Below are 18,370 nucleotides of genomic sequence, written 5' to 3'. Positions count from 1 at the left end.
ACCCTGAGAGAGAGCGAGGGTGATTTTCTTCCTCGGTTTGCTCCACCACTGAAGCAGCCTCACTTCCTCATAAATACTTCAGGTCCTCAGCGTTCAAGGTTTAAAGTGATTTCCCTAAAATTAAGTTTCTGAGCTTGGAGTAATCCATCACTGCCATTTACTCTGCTTCCAGACAGGGTTTTTCTTTACAGGTTTATTAAATTAATACCTTTTCTGCCTGGCTTGTGGGAGAGGTCTGAATGAATTATGATTCTACACAGTGTGAGTTAAATCATGCTTTTCAAACCTGAAGGGAAGTGATGTGTCTCTCTCTCTCTCTCTCTCTTGGAGTGTGTGCTGCTTATTCCATCTCTTAACTAATGGTCCACAAATGTCCTGTGAGTGTGTGTTAGGCATATCATTAGGTAAATGTTTCCTTTTCCTGGCTTTTCCCTGCTGGCAGATGGGGTTTGACATTGTTCCCTGGGAACAGATCGGGGCCGGGGGAAAGTCCCCATGCTATTTGCTAATGATAGCTTTACCCTCCACCACCTCCTTGTCACCCCAGGTGTTGAGCCCCTAATCTGTTGGCATTGGCTGGTGGAGAAGGTTGCTGTAGAGGGCTGAGTACGCCGGCTAGCCTCTGGGACAGCACTGGTACACCGTGGCCAAGCTCCAGCCCCTCTGCTGACCTTGGTGAAGGATGGAGAGGTTGTGTAGCTGTGTGTTACAACAGAGGTTTCACTGAACTGCGAAGTGACGCCACAAACTAGGATCCCCTGTTTCTTTTTTATTACAATATTACAAAAGCTACTTCTGAGATCAGAGGACATGCAGACGGTAAAGAGAGACTGTAACAAGTCAAATTAAATGGAAAATCTATTTTGAAGATAAAATCTGAAGTGAATGTTCCAAATTTGGAGCAATTTAAATAATATTTTTTAGTATTTGCATCCTTTTCTTCTCACAAATACAGGTGAAAATGGTTAATTATTCAGTTAACTCCACTTGCATTCTTGGGGAACTGTTTTAATTAATGATTGATTGTTTTTGGACTGGACAAAACAACAGAAAAATAAAAACTGAAATGCTCAAGTGCAAGCAAACTTAAGTGCAACATTTGAGTGCATGCATGTTTTCTCTCTAGACCGATCAATAGGAATCATAACAATAACTTTAAAAACAAAAAGGCTTTGGGTATAATAAGTCAGAATTCTCCTTTAACTCAATCTGCATCTTTCTGTTCCCTCTTTCTCATTCTTCCTTCTCCAACTCCCCCTCCTTCCTCTCTGGCTTTCTCTCCGGTTCTCTTTTGGCTGAATCCCAATGCCTTTGAACTGGCTGCACCCCGCTTCCTCTCTCAGTGTTTGCCTCCTTCATTCTGAGCCGAAGCAAGAGGAGTGTGGAATAAATTGCATCCTCTCTTGTCCTCTGACAGACATTGCCCTTAGCTTTCCTCCTATGGGGGACAGGTGACAACAGATAGTGGCTATTTTAGAAGGATCATACTGCCTTTCTCAGTGTTGCCTCTGAGAAAGGACAGCAACCCTCCACACACACACATACACCTTCTTTTCTGGAGTACATCTGGTTAGTGTGGAATGCAAAAGGATGGGAAAGCCCCGTGTGGCTCTTGGAGATTTGTCATTATTTATTGACCATAAATCCCCAGGAGTCTCAGTCAGTCTGTCTCTGATTGGAGGAACTTGAAGGGGAGAGTAAGGATGGATTTAAGGCAAGTCTGACACTTAGATCTTCAGGCATAGTGTACCTGGATAAGGAGCAAGTACACCAGGGACACTGACACACTCCAAACTAATGGAAAAAATCTAGCAATACGATGGAAGCTGTATGAAGAACCAGCTGAATCTCCGGTGGGAATAACACACCAAATGCTGGGATACAAAATTCTCCTTTATCCCTTCAATCTGATGAAAAATGAGCGTCTGAACATTGTCATGGAAAAAAATGGAATGAAGGCATTGTCATCTAGTTAAGTAAACATCTTTTTAGCTGTGTGCGACTTCACCCTCCAGATGGTGCACGTGCAGCCTCACTGTCATGCCAGGAGAGCTCCATCACGTGGTGGGCCTGCCACCAAGCTGGCTAGTCATAGTCAGTCATCCAGAGCTCAAACAAGAGGGGAGCCAATAAGCTAACTACCAGCAAGGCTGTTCACAAAGCAGTCATCCAGAGAGTCTTATCACCCAGTGAGGCAGCAGGGAGGGAAATTACACACCGGATATTAATCTGTCCAGAACCTCACTTTATTGATTTTGTTGACTTTAACACCTATATAGTCAGCTGTCACCTTTTCTATGTGTGCTCTGATATTTTGGGCATTAAATATGCTACAGATGTTGTGCAGAAGTAGGCACAAACAAACTGGCTGCTGTAGTAAGTAGACTACACTCCTGCTTGATGATAACATTAAAGGACAGGTTTAATTTGAAGGGACGGTTGCAGGATAAGGGCAGTGAAGAGCTTTAAAAGGAGATGAAGAAAGGGACAAAGACATAGTCACACCCGTGAATTCAAGAACAGAATTATTTCTCACTAGTAGATCATCTCAGTGCTCTGAGAACATGTGTTTATGCTTCACATTAAATTTAAGAGCGTAAATTAGTTTCGGCATGCATGCTCTGCATTTGTATGATTTGCATGCAGAATAGTACCCTCTGCTGAGAAATATTCAGAAGAACTTTGAGAGAAAACTAAGCAAAGTCAAGGTTGAACGCACATCAGAATTTGAGCATCTTGACGTTTCTCATGTTTTATTGGTTTGACTTTGCTTGTTCCCTGTCATATCTGCTTTCTGTTCCAGTGGTACATTTAAAATAGCACCACAACAGCACTCACCATTAGTCTTTGTACCCACCTCTCTCCCTGCCCGTGTCTCCCACCTCCTCATCCCCCAACTCAGGTCGAACTGGCTGAAGCCGTGCTGTGGACGGAGAGCAGCTCTGTGGCAGGTCTGTCTGCTGTCGGCAGGCTTCAACTGTTTCCTGGTGGCCTGTGTCATCCTGGTGGTGCTGCTGCTGATGCTGGAGCTGCTCATAGACACCAAGCTGCTGCAGTGTGAGTGATGAAAACCAAGATAATGTGACTTTGAGAACATAATACTGGGGAGGTGGTTTGTTATATTCATTGTTTAAAGTCTTGATTAGCAATAGCATTCTTGGAGAGGGAGAAAAGTGGACTGCTCAGCACAATTTTTTTTACTAATTGCTATTCAAAGGTGCTGGCTCAATGCATAGGCTCAAATAAATACCCAAGACAAAGAAGCAGGTTCACTACACCTTAATTAGTGTAAAAGCTGAGCTGCAGGAAAAAAAATGTGAACTCATAGAGGTAGAAGCAGTGAAAAAAAGGAGAAAACCATTATAGCCAATGGCAACATTAATGGAGTGAGTGTGCACAAATGCACAAGCTATACTATACTATACTATGCTATGCTATGCTATACTATACTATACTATACTATACTATACTATACTATACTATACTATACTATACTATACTATACTATACTATACTATACTATACTATACTATACTATACTATACTATGTTAAATACTATATTAAAATCTGGACTGTGATTATTGGACTGCAAGATTTCATAGGAGGGTAATCAAATAACACATTTTTAAGATTTCAGTGTATGCTCTGCAATGTCTTTAATCTTGATTAGCTTAACAACAAGCTGCTGTTCTGGAAATGTATCTCAATGACCAAAACACAAGATCTTTTACTACATATACTGCAAATTTATATTTGAAGGCTATACTGTTTAAAAGCTATAATATACAGCAGCTTTTGTCTTCAAAAAAGACAGAGAGAGAGAGAATCAATGTGCAACATGTTTGTTTAGGAAGGAGTAAATACTAGCTGCTAACCTGGCCTCATATGTCTACTGTATGTCACTGATGATCTGTTCCGGGATCTGAGACTCAGATCAATCATGGTCTTGGGAATATAACCCCCTGATTAGTATTCCACAGTTAACACAGAATGTCAGGTGGTCGAAGCTCCAGTCTGACCTGTGTCACCCCAATGTCACCTTTATCTACATCATCCAGGACGGTGTAGACATCCTCATCTATCATAAGTGGAAGGTCAGGGGTGATGGCCGTTTGATGTCGGAGGACTGACACACATGGTCGTGCTCCAGCAGTATCCAAATGCATTGGAGTCTTTACTGTTCCCCTGGGACCGACTGATTGAACAGACAAAGGAAGAGTAAGACAAATGTGTGAAGGGAGATAGCGGACAAAGGAAAACGCAGCAACACAGAGTTGGCTGGTGGATGATTGTGGAGCGAGGGGTGGGGGACTGGAGGAAGATGAATGGACTGATAGACAGATCACTGAACACAGCAAACAAAGACAGATGGGGGGAGATGCGACGCGTGAAGAGAAATGCCTCGACTGATAGCGAAGTGTTGTTTGAGTCCGTCCAGAATTAGCCCGATGAATAGACGAGACGACAGACACATGCACGTACAGTATGGTGCTGAACTCATATTTATGATGTTGCTTCATGCTTCTGTCTGCACATTTATTTATGTGTGTGCTTGAATGTGTTCACTTTCACCACTTTACTGCACCCTGTCAGTGTTGTAGAGCTGATAACAAATATTTGATCTACTAAAAACGCTGCATCCATCTTTGACCTCTGCGTGTCACATAAATGCCCTTAAAAATAATCCTTTGTTCTGTTTTATTCCCTCAGTTAATAATGCATTCCAGTTTGCCAGCATCATCCACTGGATCAGCCTGGCTATTCTCTCCGTGTTCTTCACTGAGGTGAGTCTTTCCCAGCTTGATGCAAAAACAGTCTCACTTACAGCTGATGCAGCGGCCTGTCGATTAATGCTATGTTGTGCAGTACGTGGGGCCAGAGAGGCACACCGACAGATTCTCATTACAATACTAACAGTACCATGAAAGGCCCCGTGCCCTCTGTCACAGCATGTTTAGATTCTGATTAGCACATGGGGAACTTGTGCACAGCTGAAAGAAAGATTAAAAACCTTACATCAATACTCTGAAAATACTCACATGACTGGTGTTGTTAGAAGTGGCAGGTTTGGTCCCTCTCAGGTTGTTTGATTGATCTGCAGCACAAACATTTTAAAATGCAGATGGGGCTTTTCTTTGTTGCTAGTTTCAAATAATTTCAAGGACTCAGGTGTACTGTATCGATTACCATTTCTTTATAGCCGGCCACATTTGTCTTAGTTCCTTGTATTTGCTCACCTCGCTGCTAACTTTTGTTTCAGGTGGAGTTTTCATCGGCAACAGAGGCTGCCCCTCGGTGCTACACTGAAGCAGTGGAATCAGCAGGTTGACTGGTTTCTGCTCCAGTGTAGCCTTGCATGTCTGAAATGAGAATGAGGGTTAGGGGATGGCGAGGCATGTTTGCTCTCCTCAGGCTCTACTGTGTCAGCAGAAGGAGCTAAATGCAGTGTCTGTAATTGTTTGGATGAAATCCTATCACGCTGCCTGTGATGTGTGTGAATATGATGTCACTGATGAATTACCGCTGGGGGAATGAAAGGAGGGGATGAAATCTCAAGTGCAAATGGCATTTACTGGGACTGTCAGGTTTATTATTGAGACGTAGTACAAATGGTGCTCTGCCTCCATCATCCAGTCTCTCTTGGTCTTGCCGTCCTTGTTTTCTTCCGTCTGTGTAACCCGCTCTCTGTCTCCATCTCTGTCCCTCTGACTGTCTCAGACGGTGTTCAGGATCGTGGTGTTGGGGATATGGGATTACATAGAGAACAAAGTAGAGGTAAGCTCCCCTGAGTCCCATTAGTCCTGACACGGGGCCCCTTTCACTGCAGTGTCATTCCCTCAATGTCACAGCTCAGTGTGGCAACTATAGGAGCTCCATCAGTAACCTGAAGTGTTTATTTAATTCAGGTGTTTGATGGAGCTGTCATCGTACTCTCTCTGGCCCCCATGGTGGCCTCCACGGTGGCCAACGGCCCCAGCAGCCCCTGGGATGCTATCGGCCTCATCATCACACTGCGCATCTGGAGGGTCAAGAGGATCATTGACGGTGAGGCTGGGAGGGGCCGGTGTCCCCTGCGTTATGTCCTTTCCTGTCAGGTCACAGAGATAGATACTGCTCTGTGCTCTCGGCGCTATCGGCTACATTCAATCTTGAGGTTGTTTGCTCAATTAGTTTTTCCCTTTTTCGTTATTTTTTTTATCAGCAATGATGGCAGGTCATGACCTTTTGTAATGGACCGGTGGCTTCAGTGCTCACAAAAAAGCTGCAAAGAGCATTTTATATAATAGGAGTAACTCTCTCATTTTAATTGTGTTGCTCCCCCATGTGGTTTTCAAATATAGTGCAGGACATGTTCACAGGGATGATTAGTCAGTGTGAGCAAAGTTTGAACTTTTGTTGTCGCTTCCTACACTAACAGTTTAAAATATGTTGAGAATTATAATGCAGTCCAGTGCACAAATGACTAAAAGCTAACCATAAAATGAGCATAATTTGTGTCAGAAACTCTGAAGTCGTCTGCCATTGAACATCAAATATCTGCTTGGTTCCACCATGTTACAGCTCTGCTGGTGTTAACTAAATGCCACATTAAATCAAATTAGGGAGCAGAATTGACGGGTACAAATCTACATACTATTTTTCTAGGAAAACTGAGTATAACTTCTTCTCTGGTTTTAGCCTATGTGCTGCAAGTGAAGGTGGAAATGGAGCTGGAGATCCAGCAGTATGAGAAGGCCAAGGCAGTGAGGGAGGAACAGCTTGATCGTCTTACCCAGATCTGCCAAGAACAGGCGGTATGTGCTCTTATCTGTTTCCTATCTTTTCTATTTACAGCTGCAAGTAACCAGCAGAGGGCAGCAAAGTGATGTGATAGGAAAATATATCTGCACTCTAAAACACATAAAAGCAAACCGACAATCTTGATCTCATAACATCTCCAGATATTTTTACAGAAGTCTGGATATCAGATAGCCAGCACTGTGCATTAACTGAAGACAACTGTCTACCTTACAATTTAATAATCATAGTTATATTGTTGTAAGGTAACATTACTCTGCTGAAAAACAAGTTTAACTTTATAAATTTAAGTGTGAGTTACACTTATGTCAATGTCAAAGAAGAGAGAAAAGTCCACTTTATGTCTTATACGTGTGAGACTGGAAATGAGATAACATGATAATAAAATGATACAATAATATTAAGAAAAAAATAACAAAATATAGCGACTAAAAGTTTCTGCACATATTACTTTGAATATCAAGTGTTCTTTCATTTCTTCTTCTTTCCTTTTAGTTTGAAATCAGGCAGCTGAGGGCCCACCTGGCCCAGCAGGACCTGGATCTGGTAGCAGAGCGTGAGGCAGCCATGCAGATCCACCATATGTGGGGTAAACAGAGCAGCAGTTTCCAGGAGGTGGACGGACTGGCCCCTGGGGCCTCCGAGCATCACAGGCCAGCCAAAGCCAGAGAGCCTGGGGGGCCCGCAGGTAACCGTCTGGAACACCCAACCTCTTTGTATTACAGCCTATCAAAGACCTCTGGGCATGGGAGAGAATTCAGGCTGTCTTTTCCATGATAATCCAGGTCCACACACACATGGATGGTTGAATGTAAAGATGTTCAATGTACTAAAGAAAGCAGATGTAAAAAAAAAAAAAAAAAAGTTGTCTGATTACTTAAAGGTTTAAGGTTTATCCTGAAAAATCAGAATAAAATTCAACACCACTTGCTCCATTCTCCCTGTCGGAGAGTAGGGCTGTTCAGTAACAGTGAACATCTCACACTGACACAGTGTTGGTGTCCTTTTCTCAAAAACATTAGTCTCAGCGTCCACATAAAAATTCTGGTGCCACGCCTAGATGGACTATAAACCTTTCACACAGTGACAGGTCATAACTTACAAGACTTAAAGCGACAAAGCGCTGTCAGTACAGGTGATGTCGGGGCTCAAAACACTGAGGCTTTTCCTTTATCAAAGCAGTAAATCACAGTGTGAGCTGCCATACATCTGAGCCGCTGTGTTTCTACTCAGGCAACCTTTTAACTGGGCCTCAGCCTCGTATACTCATGTGGTATTGATCATCTGGAGATGGTCCCTGTCACAGTTTAGGCTGAACAATGAGTGGCCCCCTCCGGAGACACTCATAAAATGAATATGTGAAACCCAAACATTAATGAACAAAGGCTGTAGAACAGTCCTTGAGGACCTTGGAAAGCACTGAAGAGAAACACTTCAGCTGATTTAGTACCTGTGAAACACATCCTCACCAAGAACAGGTAGTTCTAAAACAATTTGTTCATTTATCTATTAGCAGATCAACATAACTAATAATAATTTTAATGATTATATGGAGTGTTTGGTTACAGTCGGACAACCACGCAATTTAAAGATATTTTTAACTGCTCTTTCACATTTTAGAGATTTGGAATTATCAACGAAGAATGGAAATAATCATTAGTTGTACCCCAAAATTAAGGTGCCACAAGCTTTTACTGTGACATTTTAACCCTCAGTTTCTTCATATATATACTTTGTTCCTGTCACATTTTTCACTGCAACATGAAGTCCTGCACCTCTTTGGAGACAGCTGGCTAGAAGTAGAAAGAAACTCAAACTCAAAAAGGTTTTCTGTGCAGTTTGATGCAGTTGAAAAACCACAAATCATTGAAAACAAAAAAAACAAAAGTTTAATAATTGTACTTTACAGTACACTTTACTTTTTACGGGGTTTTTTTTACAGCTTGCACATGAACTCTACAGAGATATTTCATCATGTTGAATGAATCTTCCAGCAACTTGCTACTGTTATATACTGATTTTGATTTGTTAATACATGATCATTTACTCAGGCCTTACGGGTCTCCACAGAGGGACTCATAATTGTTGACAAATAATACATTTATGTCTGAGTACAACTACATTAGTCTGTTATAAACTGTGCAGTCAGTGGCTGTACATATTTTAAAATCCTAAATGGTGGTACATAAGCGTATTAAAGTGTGACTATTATAAGGATTTTAAGTAGTTCAAAAAGTTACTGTTCACACATTGTACAAAAAAAAAGTGTGGTCTCTTAAATTTTTGTACACAACAAATGATTTACTTTTCACTCTTCCCCTTTCAGATCATCATGGTCAAGATGACATGAACAACTATATCAGCCAGTACTACAGCGAGCCAAGCAGTGGTGAGCATCAGCAAGCTCCTGCTAATATCTAATCTGCAGCCCATGTAGGATCTTAATATTTTAAGGCCCTGTGCTTTGTGCTTGTTGTAGATACAGGGATCCCAGACCCAGCACGAGTCATCACCACAGCAGCCATAGACGTGCATCTGCCCAACAACCCCAGTCAGCTCCCCTCGTCTCTGGTGAGTGCGGATGCAGTGCCGTCCAGCCGTTTGCAGCGTACCGGCAGCTCGGTCAGCGAGGCCTCCACAACCACCGTGTCCCGCACCAGCTTCAGCGCCCGGCAGCACAGCATCAGCAGCCACACGCTGGGCTCCAGCATGGACTGCAGCTCCACGGTGCGCGAGGCCTCCACCTCCACAGACTACAGCGACCAACGCTGCTACCCTCCGCCCTACAGCAGCCCTCTGGCCCTGGGGACTCAGCCACGAGGGAGTCCCAGCGCCGTGGTCCAGGAGCTGCTCTCCTCTCTGTCTGAGGACTCCTGTCTCACCCAGAAGGGCCTGGACCCTGTCAACCTTAAACCACCCAGCCCGACAGGTTCCACAAAAACCAGCCCCGAGCTGGAGCACAGGGTCAACATCTACAACAAGAGGAACCAGGAGAGTCGAGTCGGCCTCCACTCCAAGACAGTCATCCATCTGCAGGGTAACGAGCCTTTCCTGGAGGAGAAGTACAGGATGATGGGGCCGGTAGAAACTCCAGTCAACCGCCTGTCAGAGACATAAGACTCTGCAAAACGTGGAACTTCACCAGACTTCAGATCAGCTGCAAAAATGAATGCTCTACTAGGCTCCCAAGTTGTTTGGAGTCACTGGCACATAAACTATGTCCATCATCCTCTTTGTAAAGCTGGAACTGAGAGGATGAACTTGCCAGAGCAGCACAAACAGAGGGCATGGACGACAGACTTGTTATCAGGCAACACTTATCAGGAAATGACACTCACAAAAAACACTTTTATTTACTTTTACCAAAAGAAACCAGCAATGGGGCTCTGGCCCGAAACTGTCAGACAGCCCTGTGTAGAAAATTTGGCTTTTGATATGTTGTAGTTGGATTTCTATCTAGGAAGTGAGCCCTGAGAGAAGTTGGTGCTGAGGGTTTAGGTCCTCTGATACATTTTGTAGGATGTGGAGATGCTGGAAAGGTTTATTGGACAACCAGACTGTGAATTTTCCCTAGAAAAACGGCACGGATTTACCAAAAGTGCGAGTGTATGAGCTGTTTTGGTGGTCAGTTTAGTGTCTCCAAACTCACAAAGAACAGTCCTCTTTGATGGACTGCTGCAGGGTACATCGGATCTGTCTCAACTTCTTTCTAATCTTTGTCTTTCTATATTAATGTTACCATTTTTACCTAAATTCTGTGAGTGGAAAGAGTGCAGAATCCTTTTGACTGATGGATGATTCATGAGTTTTTATCCAGGTGCCATGACTGGAAGCTGACCAAACCCAGCTGAGTTTACTGAACTTTTTCAAATTACAGCATGACCCTCACGTAATTAACTGAAACTCTACCTGCACATGATAGATTTCATATCATTCAGGTCTAAAATAACCTTTATAAAAACTGATTTTAATGTTTAGAAGTTGTGTAAATATTTCTGGATGGGTTTGGTCATCATATCACAGCCGAAAATAGTGAGGGACTTGAATAAAACGATGAAAAGAAAATTACAGCATGAACCTTTGAGATTTGCCACCATATTGCAAACTAACCCTGTTTATTGTTCTGTCAACAGGCACTTTCTGTCTTGATTATGGAAAGACAGCACTGCAAAATGAACCCAATAAAGGGGAAACATGGCAAATTCAGGAAACTGGTTCTTAGTTGTCAATTTAATACGTTATTTTGCAGAACACTTGTGGGTTAGCAGGAAGAGCTGTATCTTACAATCAACTACATTAGAGTTAAGCATTCCCAAAGATGTCCTATACTGCACCAAAGAATCAAATACAAATTACAACACTTACTACTACAGAAAGAAAAAAATATCCCCCTACCAAAGGTAAGTACAACTTATCCATTGATATTTAACCTTACATACTACAATATATATAAAAACTAGGTTGTATTTCTTGGTTGAGAGTGTTCTTCTGATGCCAGGCAGAGAGAAGAAGACTCCCAACTTCAGAAATGCGTTAAGGCGGTGGCTGCATTTTCCGTTGATCTATTCTTGCTGCACTGTCGAGCTGTACAATGAACATTTGGTGGGAGTTTGTTTCTTTTCACTTGCTCAGACTTTCAGTCATCTCAGGAACAGCCTGAAGAGAAAACAGTGTAGAAACATAACATAATGTTTACACACTGGTATTTTGGCAGGACTAATTACAGGAAATATATTCTGTTTACTGTACTCCTGAAAGCCCAAACTACACGTTTGCTCCATTGGCACAGAATACTTTTAAATTAATTACTTGTTATGTAGACCTAAACATCCTGCAGAAATCATTCTGGCATAAACTCAAGTTACAATATATCTGCATTAGTAACTGCTGACATTTTTCCAGGGTTTATTTGAGAATAAATATTCACCAACACCTGTCATTTTCACCCCCAGCATATTCCATATCATGACATTTATGACTTTATTACACAAACCCTTGTGCATTTCTTATGCTCACTGTATAATTTAGCACATTGAGATTCATCACGACCACAGGACGCTGCAGGTCTGTAAACATTTACCAGTGTTTCTGTTTCTGATAAATGCAGAGAAAGATTCTACAAGGAGGACATCTAGCCCATAAATAAACATGCTGATAATGCGAGTTGTGTAGCTTTAAAGAAGACAGATTCAACTGCCTTTTGTGGTAAATATGAGTGCAAAATTATTCAAATGGCTCCTTGAGAGTCGAGCAACTTCAAAACAGAATCATCAGTCACTGCTACAGTTAGTACGGGGTATCAATTGTCAATTTGGGGAAAAAGTAGAGAGCCCATCCATTTTAATCAGTTATCTGAGGAGTGATCACTTGTAAGATGATCTCACCCAGTAGGTCACAACTCTACTGCCACTAGCCATTATTACTAATCACTTCTACAGAGTTTGCCAGGACACCTGGGCTGCACAGGCACTACTGAAGGGCTAAATAAAACATGACCAACAGGACACAAATGAAAATATAACCTACTAGCCTTTCAAAGGCAGCACTGAACTCCAGTGTTACTCATGCCAACATACCTGGCTCGCTACCGCCAAGTACCAGCTCGACACGAGAACGCAACTGAGCGTATAAGTGGCCTGGCAAGAAGAGGCCGAATACAAAACTGAAGCCAACTTTTATGTAACTATCGATCAGTTTTTATATCTTTAGACATGTTAATGTGTTTCTGTCCTAGCAGCGAGTTCCAGCCAGAACGCTCCTCGGATTAATTCAAAGAACTTAATAATTCAACAGTTGCACATTTCCATTAGGTGGAATAAAGCATCGTGCAAAATTTATCAGTGAGAAAGCAAATGTTATATTCTGACTGTCTCTCAGGACTCTTGGAGCTATTAAAACACCCAAAGTAAGTCCAGGCGCTGCGTTGTTGTTTAATAATGTGGGGAAGTAGTGGCATTACTATGGCAATATTAATACCAGACGCTTACCTTGAAAAGATCGGCTACCAAGCCGTAGTCAGCCACCTGGAAAATGGGAGCCTCAGGGTCCTTGTTGATAGCAACAATAGTCTGAATAATAAAAAAGACATACATAACAAAATAAGACAACACAAATCATAACAGTGCCCTTACCACAATACAAAAATAGAATATAGCCTTCGAAACAACCCAAGTTTCGATTGTTGCCATCAAATGTTGCATAGTGTTGTATGGTTCTTTCTATCAGTGTTATCAGATTTACCACAATGTGTGTGACCAAACTCAAAAGGTTAATGCCATTTAATACAATACATATTCAGCAAAGCTAATATAACAAATACAACATTTCATTACTGTTTATTTCAAGGAAAAAAATGCGAAAAAAAAAAAAGAAAACTAGAAAATGGCAAGAAAGGGGATGTTTCAGCAATCTGCCCATATGGCTTTAGAGACTTTACCTTGCTATCTTTCATTCCAGCCAGATGTTGGATAGCTCCAGAGATACCAACAGCAATGTACAACTCCTATGGACATGAACAGAAGACAGCCAGACAAGTGTTACATGCTGGTAGACATGAAGTGCAGATGCACCTCAGTGTCTGATGGCATAATGTAATCTATCAGAGGGTGCTGGGGGCAAGTGTGCAAAAGGTCAGCCATGCTTGCATCCCCCCCAAACCTGCAGGGAAAACCATCTCTTGCTCTCAGTTTAATGCACTGCCATATGAATATTTCAGTGTATAGTTACTGTTGCAGCTGTAGTCTCAGATGGACGAAGCATCAGCGTGTAAACACAGCAGTATCTCACTTCTGCAGAAAATTCAGAAAGACCCCTATTCTAGCAGTCACACACTGATCACAGAAACCACTGGTTCAGATTTGTATAAACCAGTATAGAAAGCACAAGATATTCATGTGTGATTATTAAAACTGAAAGACAAAGCACTATGCTTTTAGTCATTCCAATTGGAAAATTATGTCCATTTTGCTAAAATAACCTCACAAGACCATATGTACAGTTGTGTGGGTTGTTCAATGTCTTCTTTACACACAGCACTAACTGCTTCTCATTATTTAGATGAACACACTCACATACATTTCATAATTTCACTTCAATCCTGCCAAGTATTTTCTCTAAAACACATAAACCCTCTAAGTCTGCTATGGTGCGATATTTGACAGCTTTGATTACAGTGAAAATTCAGATTAACCACTGTTCAAAGACATTTAACTCTGATTGTTTCCACTAAATTACCATAGAAGAGATTATCTTACATTCTGCATGTGAATAAAATGTGAATCAATTTTCTGAATACATTACACATTTTTTGAGTCTTGGGGAACAAACTAAATTTAAATTAGATTTAATTAACCAAGCCAAATTCCACAAGCTTGTCATAACATTCAGAAAATCCAATTTGGACAGTCTGGCCTGGTCTGAGGCTCTGACCAGACATACACTGCATTCTGCTTTAATGGATCAGTTAAATCATTTAAGGCCTTAAATGTGCCATCATGCACATTTTCCAAGGTCTAATGTGTGGACAATCACAGTCAGGGTAACCGGACTGAATCACATAATGGGAGGTTAACCTGTTTAAAGGAGAAGAGCAGCCACCGTGATCTTACTGAACTGCTGTGTAAGGACTAACAGGCATTCATCAAAAGCAAACGCGCACACTGACACTGAGTTTAAGTGCTGCCTACCTTTGACTTTTGAATACAGCCATTGAAAATATTTTTACTTTTTTCTTGATTAGCTGTAAAAGATTAAATAAATTCAAATAATCTCTTCAGAAATGGAATAACTTACTGGTGCTACTATCTTGCCAGTTTGTCCAACCTGCATGTCATTAGGGACATACCCCGCATCCACTGCAGCTCTGGATGCACCAACTGGAAAAAGAATAAAATGCAACTTAACACCAAGTAAGAACAGCCATAAAGGCAATAATTGACACAGTTGTTCCTATAATACCTGCAGCATTGAGTTTGTCAGCAAGGTCATAAAGCAGCTGGAAATTTTCCCCACTTTTCAAGCCCCTTCCTGGAGAAAAAGAACACTATTAGTCTACTTGAACAAAGAAAATACTGAAAAGAACTCTTAGCCTTGAAAAACAAACCCTTAATCTGAATACTTTCAATTATATAATATTAAATCCATCCTACAACGAATATAGTTGAACAATACTTTGAAAAACACACAGACAGTGAATTTGCTGAGAAATTAACTCTCAGAATTCATCTTCCAACAACCCACTATGTGGACTTGAATTTCATCCTTTGTGACATTACTTTAGACATCAGAGAAAGATGGACTGTTATTGCATACCTCCTGACACCACAACCTTTGCACTTGTCAGCTCTGGACGGTCGCTCTTTGTCAGAGTCTGTTCCAACCACTCAGAAATTCCAGTGGGAGAAGCAGCAGCCACTGCAGATCAGAGGACCATCAAATGACAAGTGACAATAAAAACTGGCAATGACAATAAGGTTTGCTCAGGTATACTGTATCTTTATTTGTTTATGTTATTAAACAACATCTAGAATTGAAGCTAATTTCTTAGCATGTCCCAAAGTAGAGCAAGTTAAATCTGAAAGCTACTTTACCTTCCTCTGATGCAGCACTGCCTCCCTCTGTTGAAGCTGCCTCAAAAGACGTCCCTCTGACGGTGAAGACCTTGATTGGCTCATTACATTTCACAGTGCTGAGGGCATTACCTACACAAGTCAATTAACAGAAACATTAAATTAAAAATAAAACATATAATTGCCAGAACTTAAATATATCAGAAAAACAGACTTCAAAAGATTCCATGATATTTCTACTGACGAATGATTATACTAGTCACTAAATAGGACAAATAAGAGTCAAACTCTATATGATAATGTACTAAAAAAAGGTTTACCAGCATAGATAGTCCGGACGAAAGTATCTGGGGATTTGATCTCAATAATATCTGAAACTGGGGCAACATCCAACTTGGCAGCCACTCTGGGAAGCAGGTTCTACAAAATATAAAGTGGAATTATGGTTCATAGACATATAAATATGACTGACTGAAACACTGGGTACAAAGAGTTTAGTAGATACTGAAATTTTCATAAAATAGCAACATAATATCATCCACAAGAACATTAGGACTTAAATTTAAGTATGTGCAGCAGAAATTTACATTCACTAGGTGACTGGATAACAAATGCATTTTAAAATACATAAGTAATAACAATAAATTCATCAATAACAGAGCTCTTCCATGACTTACCTTTCCGAAAGCAGATGCACCAGCACAGATGTGAGTGAAGTTGAATTGCTTTTGGGTTTGCAGGATAAGAGGAGTCAGCTCCTCTGAAATAAAGAATCATAAAGTAGAAACACAATTAGGTTGCCTGTAGCATAAACAATAAATACAACAAAGTCTGTTCTAGCAATTTAAACATCTGAGCAGGGGAATCAAGTGAACAACAACATCCCCTCCTTTAGTTAGTACTGGCAAGATGTCCTTGAGCAAGTTAAGCACAACATTGGCTGTGAATATGGAAGAGACTGTACAAAGAAAAAATATTTCTTTCAGTATCTCTTTGCTCTATGAGTGAAGGTTAAATAAACAACAGGCTTTAAGTACAACATACCTGGCAGGCCACCTTTGTACGAATCATGCTGGGCCACCAGAACCTTCTTCACACCATGGACTTTGCTGATTTCCTCCACAACCTAAAAACAGCAGAAAAAACATTTCATGTTTCCAAGTTTCCCAGTGACCTTTGAATATTGTCGTATCTCCATTTACATTAATCACAATCCATACACGCAACCATATGTTCATGCACTGCGGTAAAGCTAAAATAACATCACAAATACAACATATCAAAAGCTTTGCACACCTTTGCACAGTTTGTTCCAGCAACCAGACAGGACACCTCTCCACCCAGTTTAGAGGCAGCAGTGATGGCATTGAGTGTGATGGGGGTCAGCTTGTCATTGTTGTGCTCTGCTACAACCAAGGTGCTTTGGAACCTCTGGAGGATACCAGTCTGTTGGAGAGAACATCGTCAACGTCAATAAAATGAACCGTATGTCAGTGAAAACAAGTGTATTTAGGAGGTGCTGTCTTTTAAATGGGTTTGTTACATTTGACCTAAGTTATGAAACACTTGAGTAACATTTTCATCCTTTTTGTTTGAGGAAAAATGGAGAAGGCAGTAGATTAGAACACATATCATTCCTACAGTGGTGCTGTTATTGCTTTCAAATCTTCATTAGATATTGCTGGGCAAGTGCAAAATAAAAAGTCAGTCAGTTGTTATTATTCAACAATGATTTCTGGATGAAAAAGGCATCAGACATTGTGCATCTTTTTAATCTCAAATTTCACCATGTAGTCTAATATGAATATTTTCCAAGATGAGCTGGATATTACAATGTGCTGCAACGTTACTCTGAGAGAATTATTTGCTATTTAACTTCTGCATATGTCAGGTAGTACAAATGGGCTTTGTTGTTTTGTAGTCTCAGATCATTTATACAACTTACAGTACAGTCTAGTGTGGGGTTAATGTACACGTAATGTTAGGACAGTGGGCAAACAGTAGGCAGTGCAACCCCTGTAACAGCTGCATCTGGCTCTGTCAACGTGAAACAGGAAAATACCAGCTTCATCTGGAAACTATCGGTTCTTAAAGGTCATTCAGAAAAAGTCAAGCAAACAGAGAATAAATAAAATGGCACATGTTATGTTTTACCCTATCGTTTAGTGCTACACAGCTTACAGTAAATAGGTTGTTTTGGTAACCCTTGTCAATGACAATTTAACAGTTTCGTAACTCGTAACAGAGAGAGCTTTCATAACCACTAGGCTAGCAATGCTAACACTTACTAGCATTCGGTCATAAACAAACGTATTCAAGGCATTTCACACTGTAGTGTATATACACAGTTACAGTCATATTAGGTCAACCGACAGTGTTACATGTGCTAACTCTAACTAGTACTGCTACTTGTTAGACTAGCACGGCTAGCTAAAGTTCAGCTAAAGCTGTGCGGAGCTAGCCACCTGGCAGCTGCTGCAAATAAAAACGAGTGAGGTAATTGACAAGTCTGTGTTTTTAATCTGCTATAAAGGACTGAAATCATGTCTGAGTGTAAGTTAGAGCAGTCACAGTCTTACCAATTGTTTCAGACTCGTCTTATTGAATGCCCTATTCATCTTGGACCGTTGTTGCTGTTCTGTGCTCCAAGTGCTGCAGACAGAACTGAGGCAAAGGTCGGACGAGATTTGACAGGACTTCTCGCGAGATGTACTGTTATAGAACTCTCTCTCTCCGACAGTCAATTATCTCGCAAGAAATCTAACTGCAAAAATAAACAGTAGGTCGATCCCTGGTTTTCCCATCAAAACATGTTTCTTATTTGGGACATTTTGTTCGGTTTCCCCCTCCGACACTAAATAAAGCAAAGCAGGGAGACACTTTATTCTGCTCTGGAAAGATCATAATTTTTTTTGCCCACAGTATTTTCTTAATTATATGCTACTGTTACCACTGCTTTTCTGTCAGAACAATTGACATGGCAGCAAGTAACCTACAGAAATAA

At 41.1% G+C, this 18,370-nt stretch overlaps 2 protein-coding genes across 2 annotated transcripts in view; one reads left to right on the top strand and one right to left on the bottom strand.

The window, feature by feature from the left end:
• The window catches only part of tmem266 (transmembrane protein 266), a 33,383-nt gene extending 22,373 nt beyond the window's left edge, over positions 1-11,010 (top strand). Inside the window, exons 4-11 of the mRNA XM_023287790.3 lie at positions 2,903-3,057; positions 4,712-4,785; positions 5,720-5,776; positions 5,908-6,046; positions 6,680-6,795; positions 7,295-7,487; positions 9,126-9,188; positions 9,279-11,010. Coding sequence (XP_023143558.1) covers positions 2,903-3,057; positions 4,712-4,785; positions 5,720-5,776; positions 5,908-6,046; positions 6,680-6,795; positions 7,295-7,487; positions 9,126-9,188; positions 9,279-9,916 — 1,435 coding nt within the window. The 3' untranslated portion in view covers positions 9,917-11,010. The remainder of the gene's footprint in view (positions 1-2,902; positions 3,058-4,711; positions 4,786-5,719; positions 5,777-5,907; positions 6,047-6,679; positions 6,796-7,294; positions 7,488-9,125; positions 9,189-9,278) is intronic.
• etfa (electron transfer flavoprotein subunit alpha) lies at positions 11,002-18,096 on the bottom strand. Its single transcript, XM_023287792.3, has 12 exons — positions 17,946-18,096; positions 16,663-16,812; positions 16,411-16,492; positions 16,044-16,126; positions 15,687-15,786; positions 15,388-15,498; positions 15,110-15,211; positions 14,756-14,824; positions 14,591-14,673; positions 13,236-13,301; positions 12,787-12,867; positions 11,002-11,455 (listed from the first exon to the last, which is right to left on the bottom strand). The coding sequence occupies exons 1-12, from the start codon at positions 17,982-17,984 to the stop codon at positions 11,420-11,422; spliced, it is 1,002 nt and encodes a 333-aa protein (XP_023143560.1). The 5' UTR covers positions 17,985-18,096; the 3' UTR covers positions 11,002-11,419.
• Between the last annotated feature and the right edge of the window lie 274 nt (positions 18,097-18,370).

Source organism: Amphiprion ocellaris, chromosome 3, assembly GCF_022539595.1.
Source record: "Amphiprion ocellaris isolate individual 3 ecotype Okinawa chromosome 3, ASM2253959v1, whole genome shotgun sequence".
NCBI classification, from domain to species: Eukaryota; Metazoa; Chordata; class Actinopteri; family Pomacentridae; genus Amphiprion; species Amphiprion ocellaris.
The sequence above is the reverse complement of the archived record's forward strand: the minus strand, read 5'-3'. Positions and strand labels throughout refer to the sequence as shown.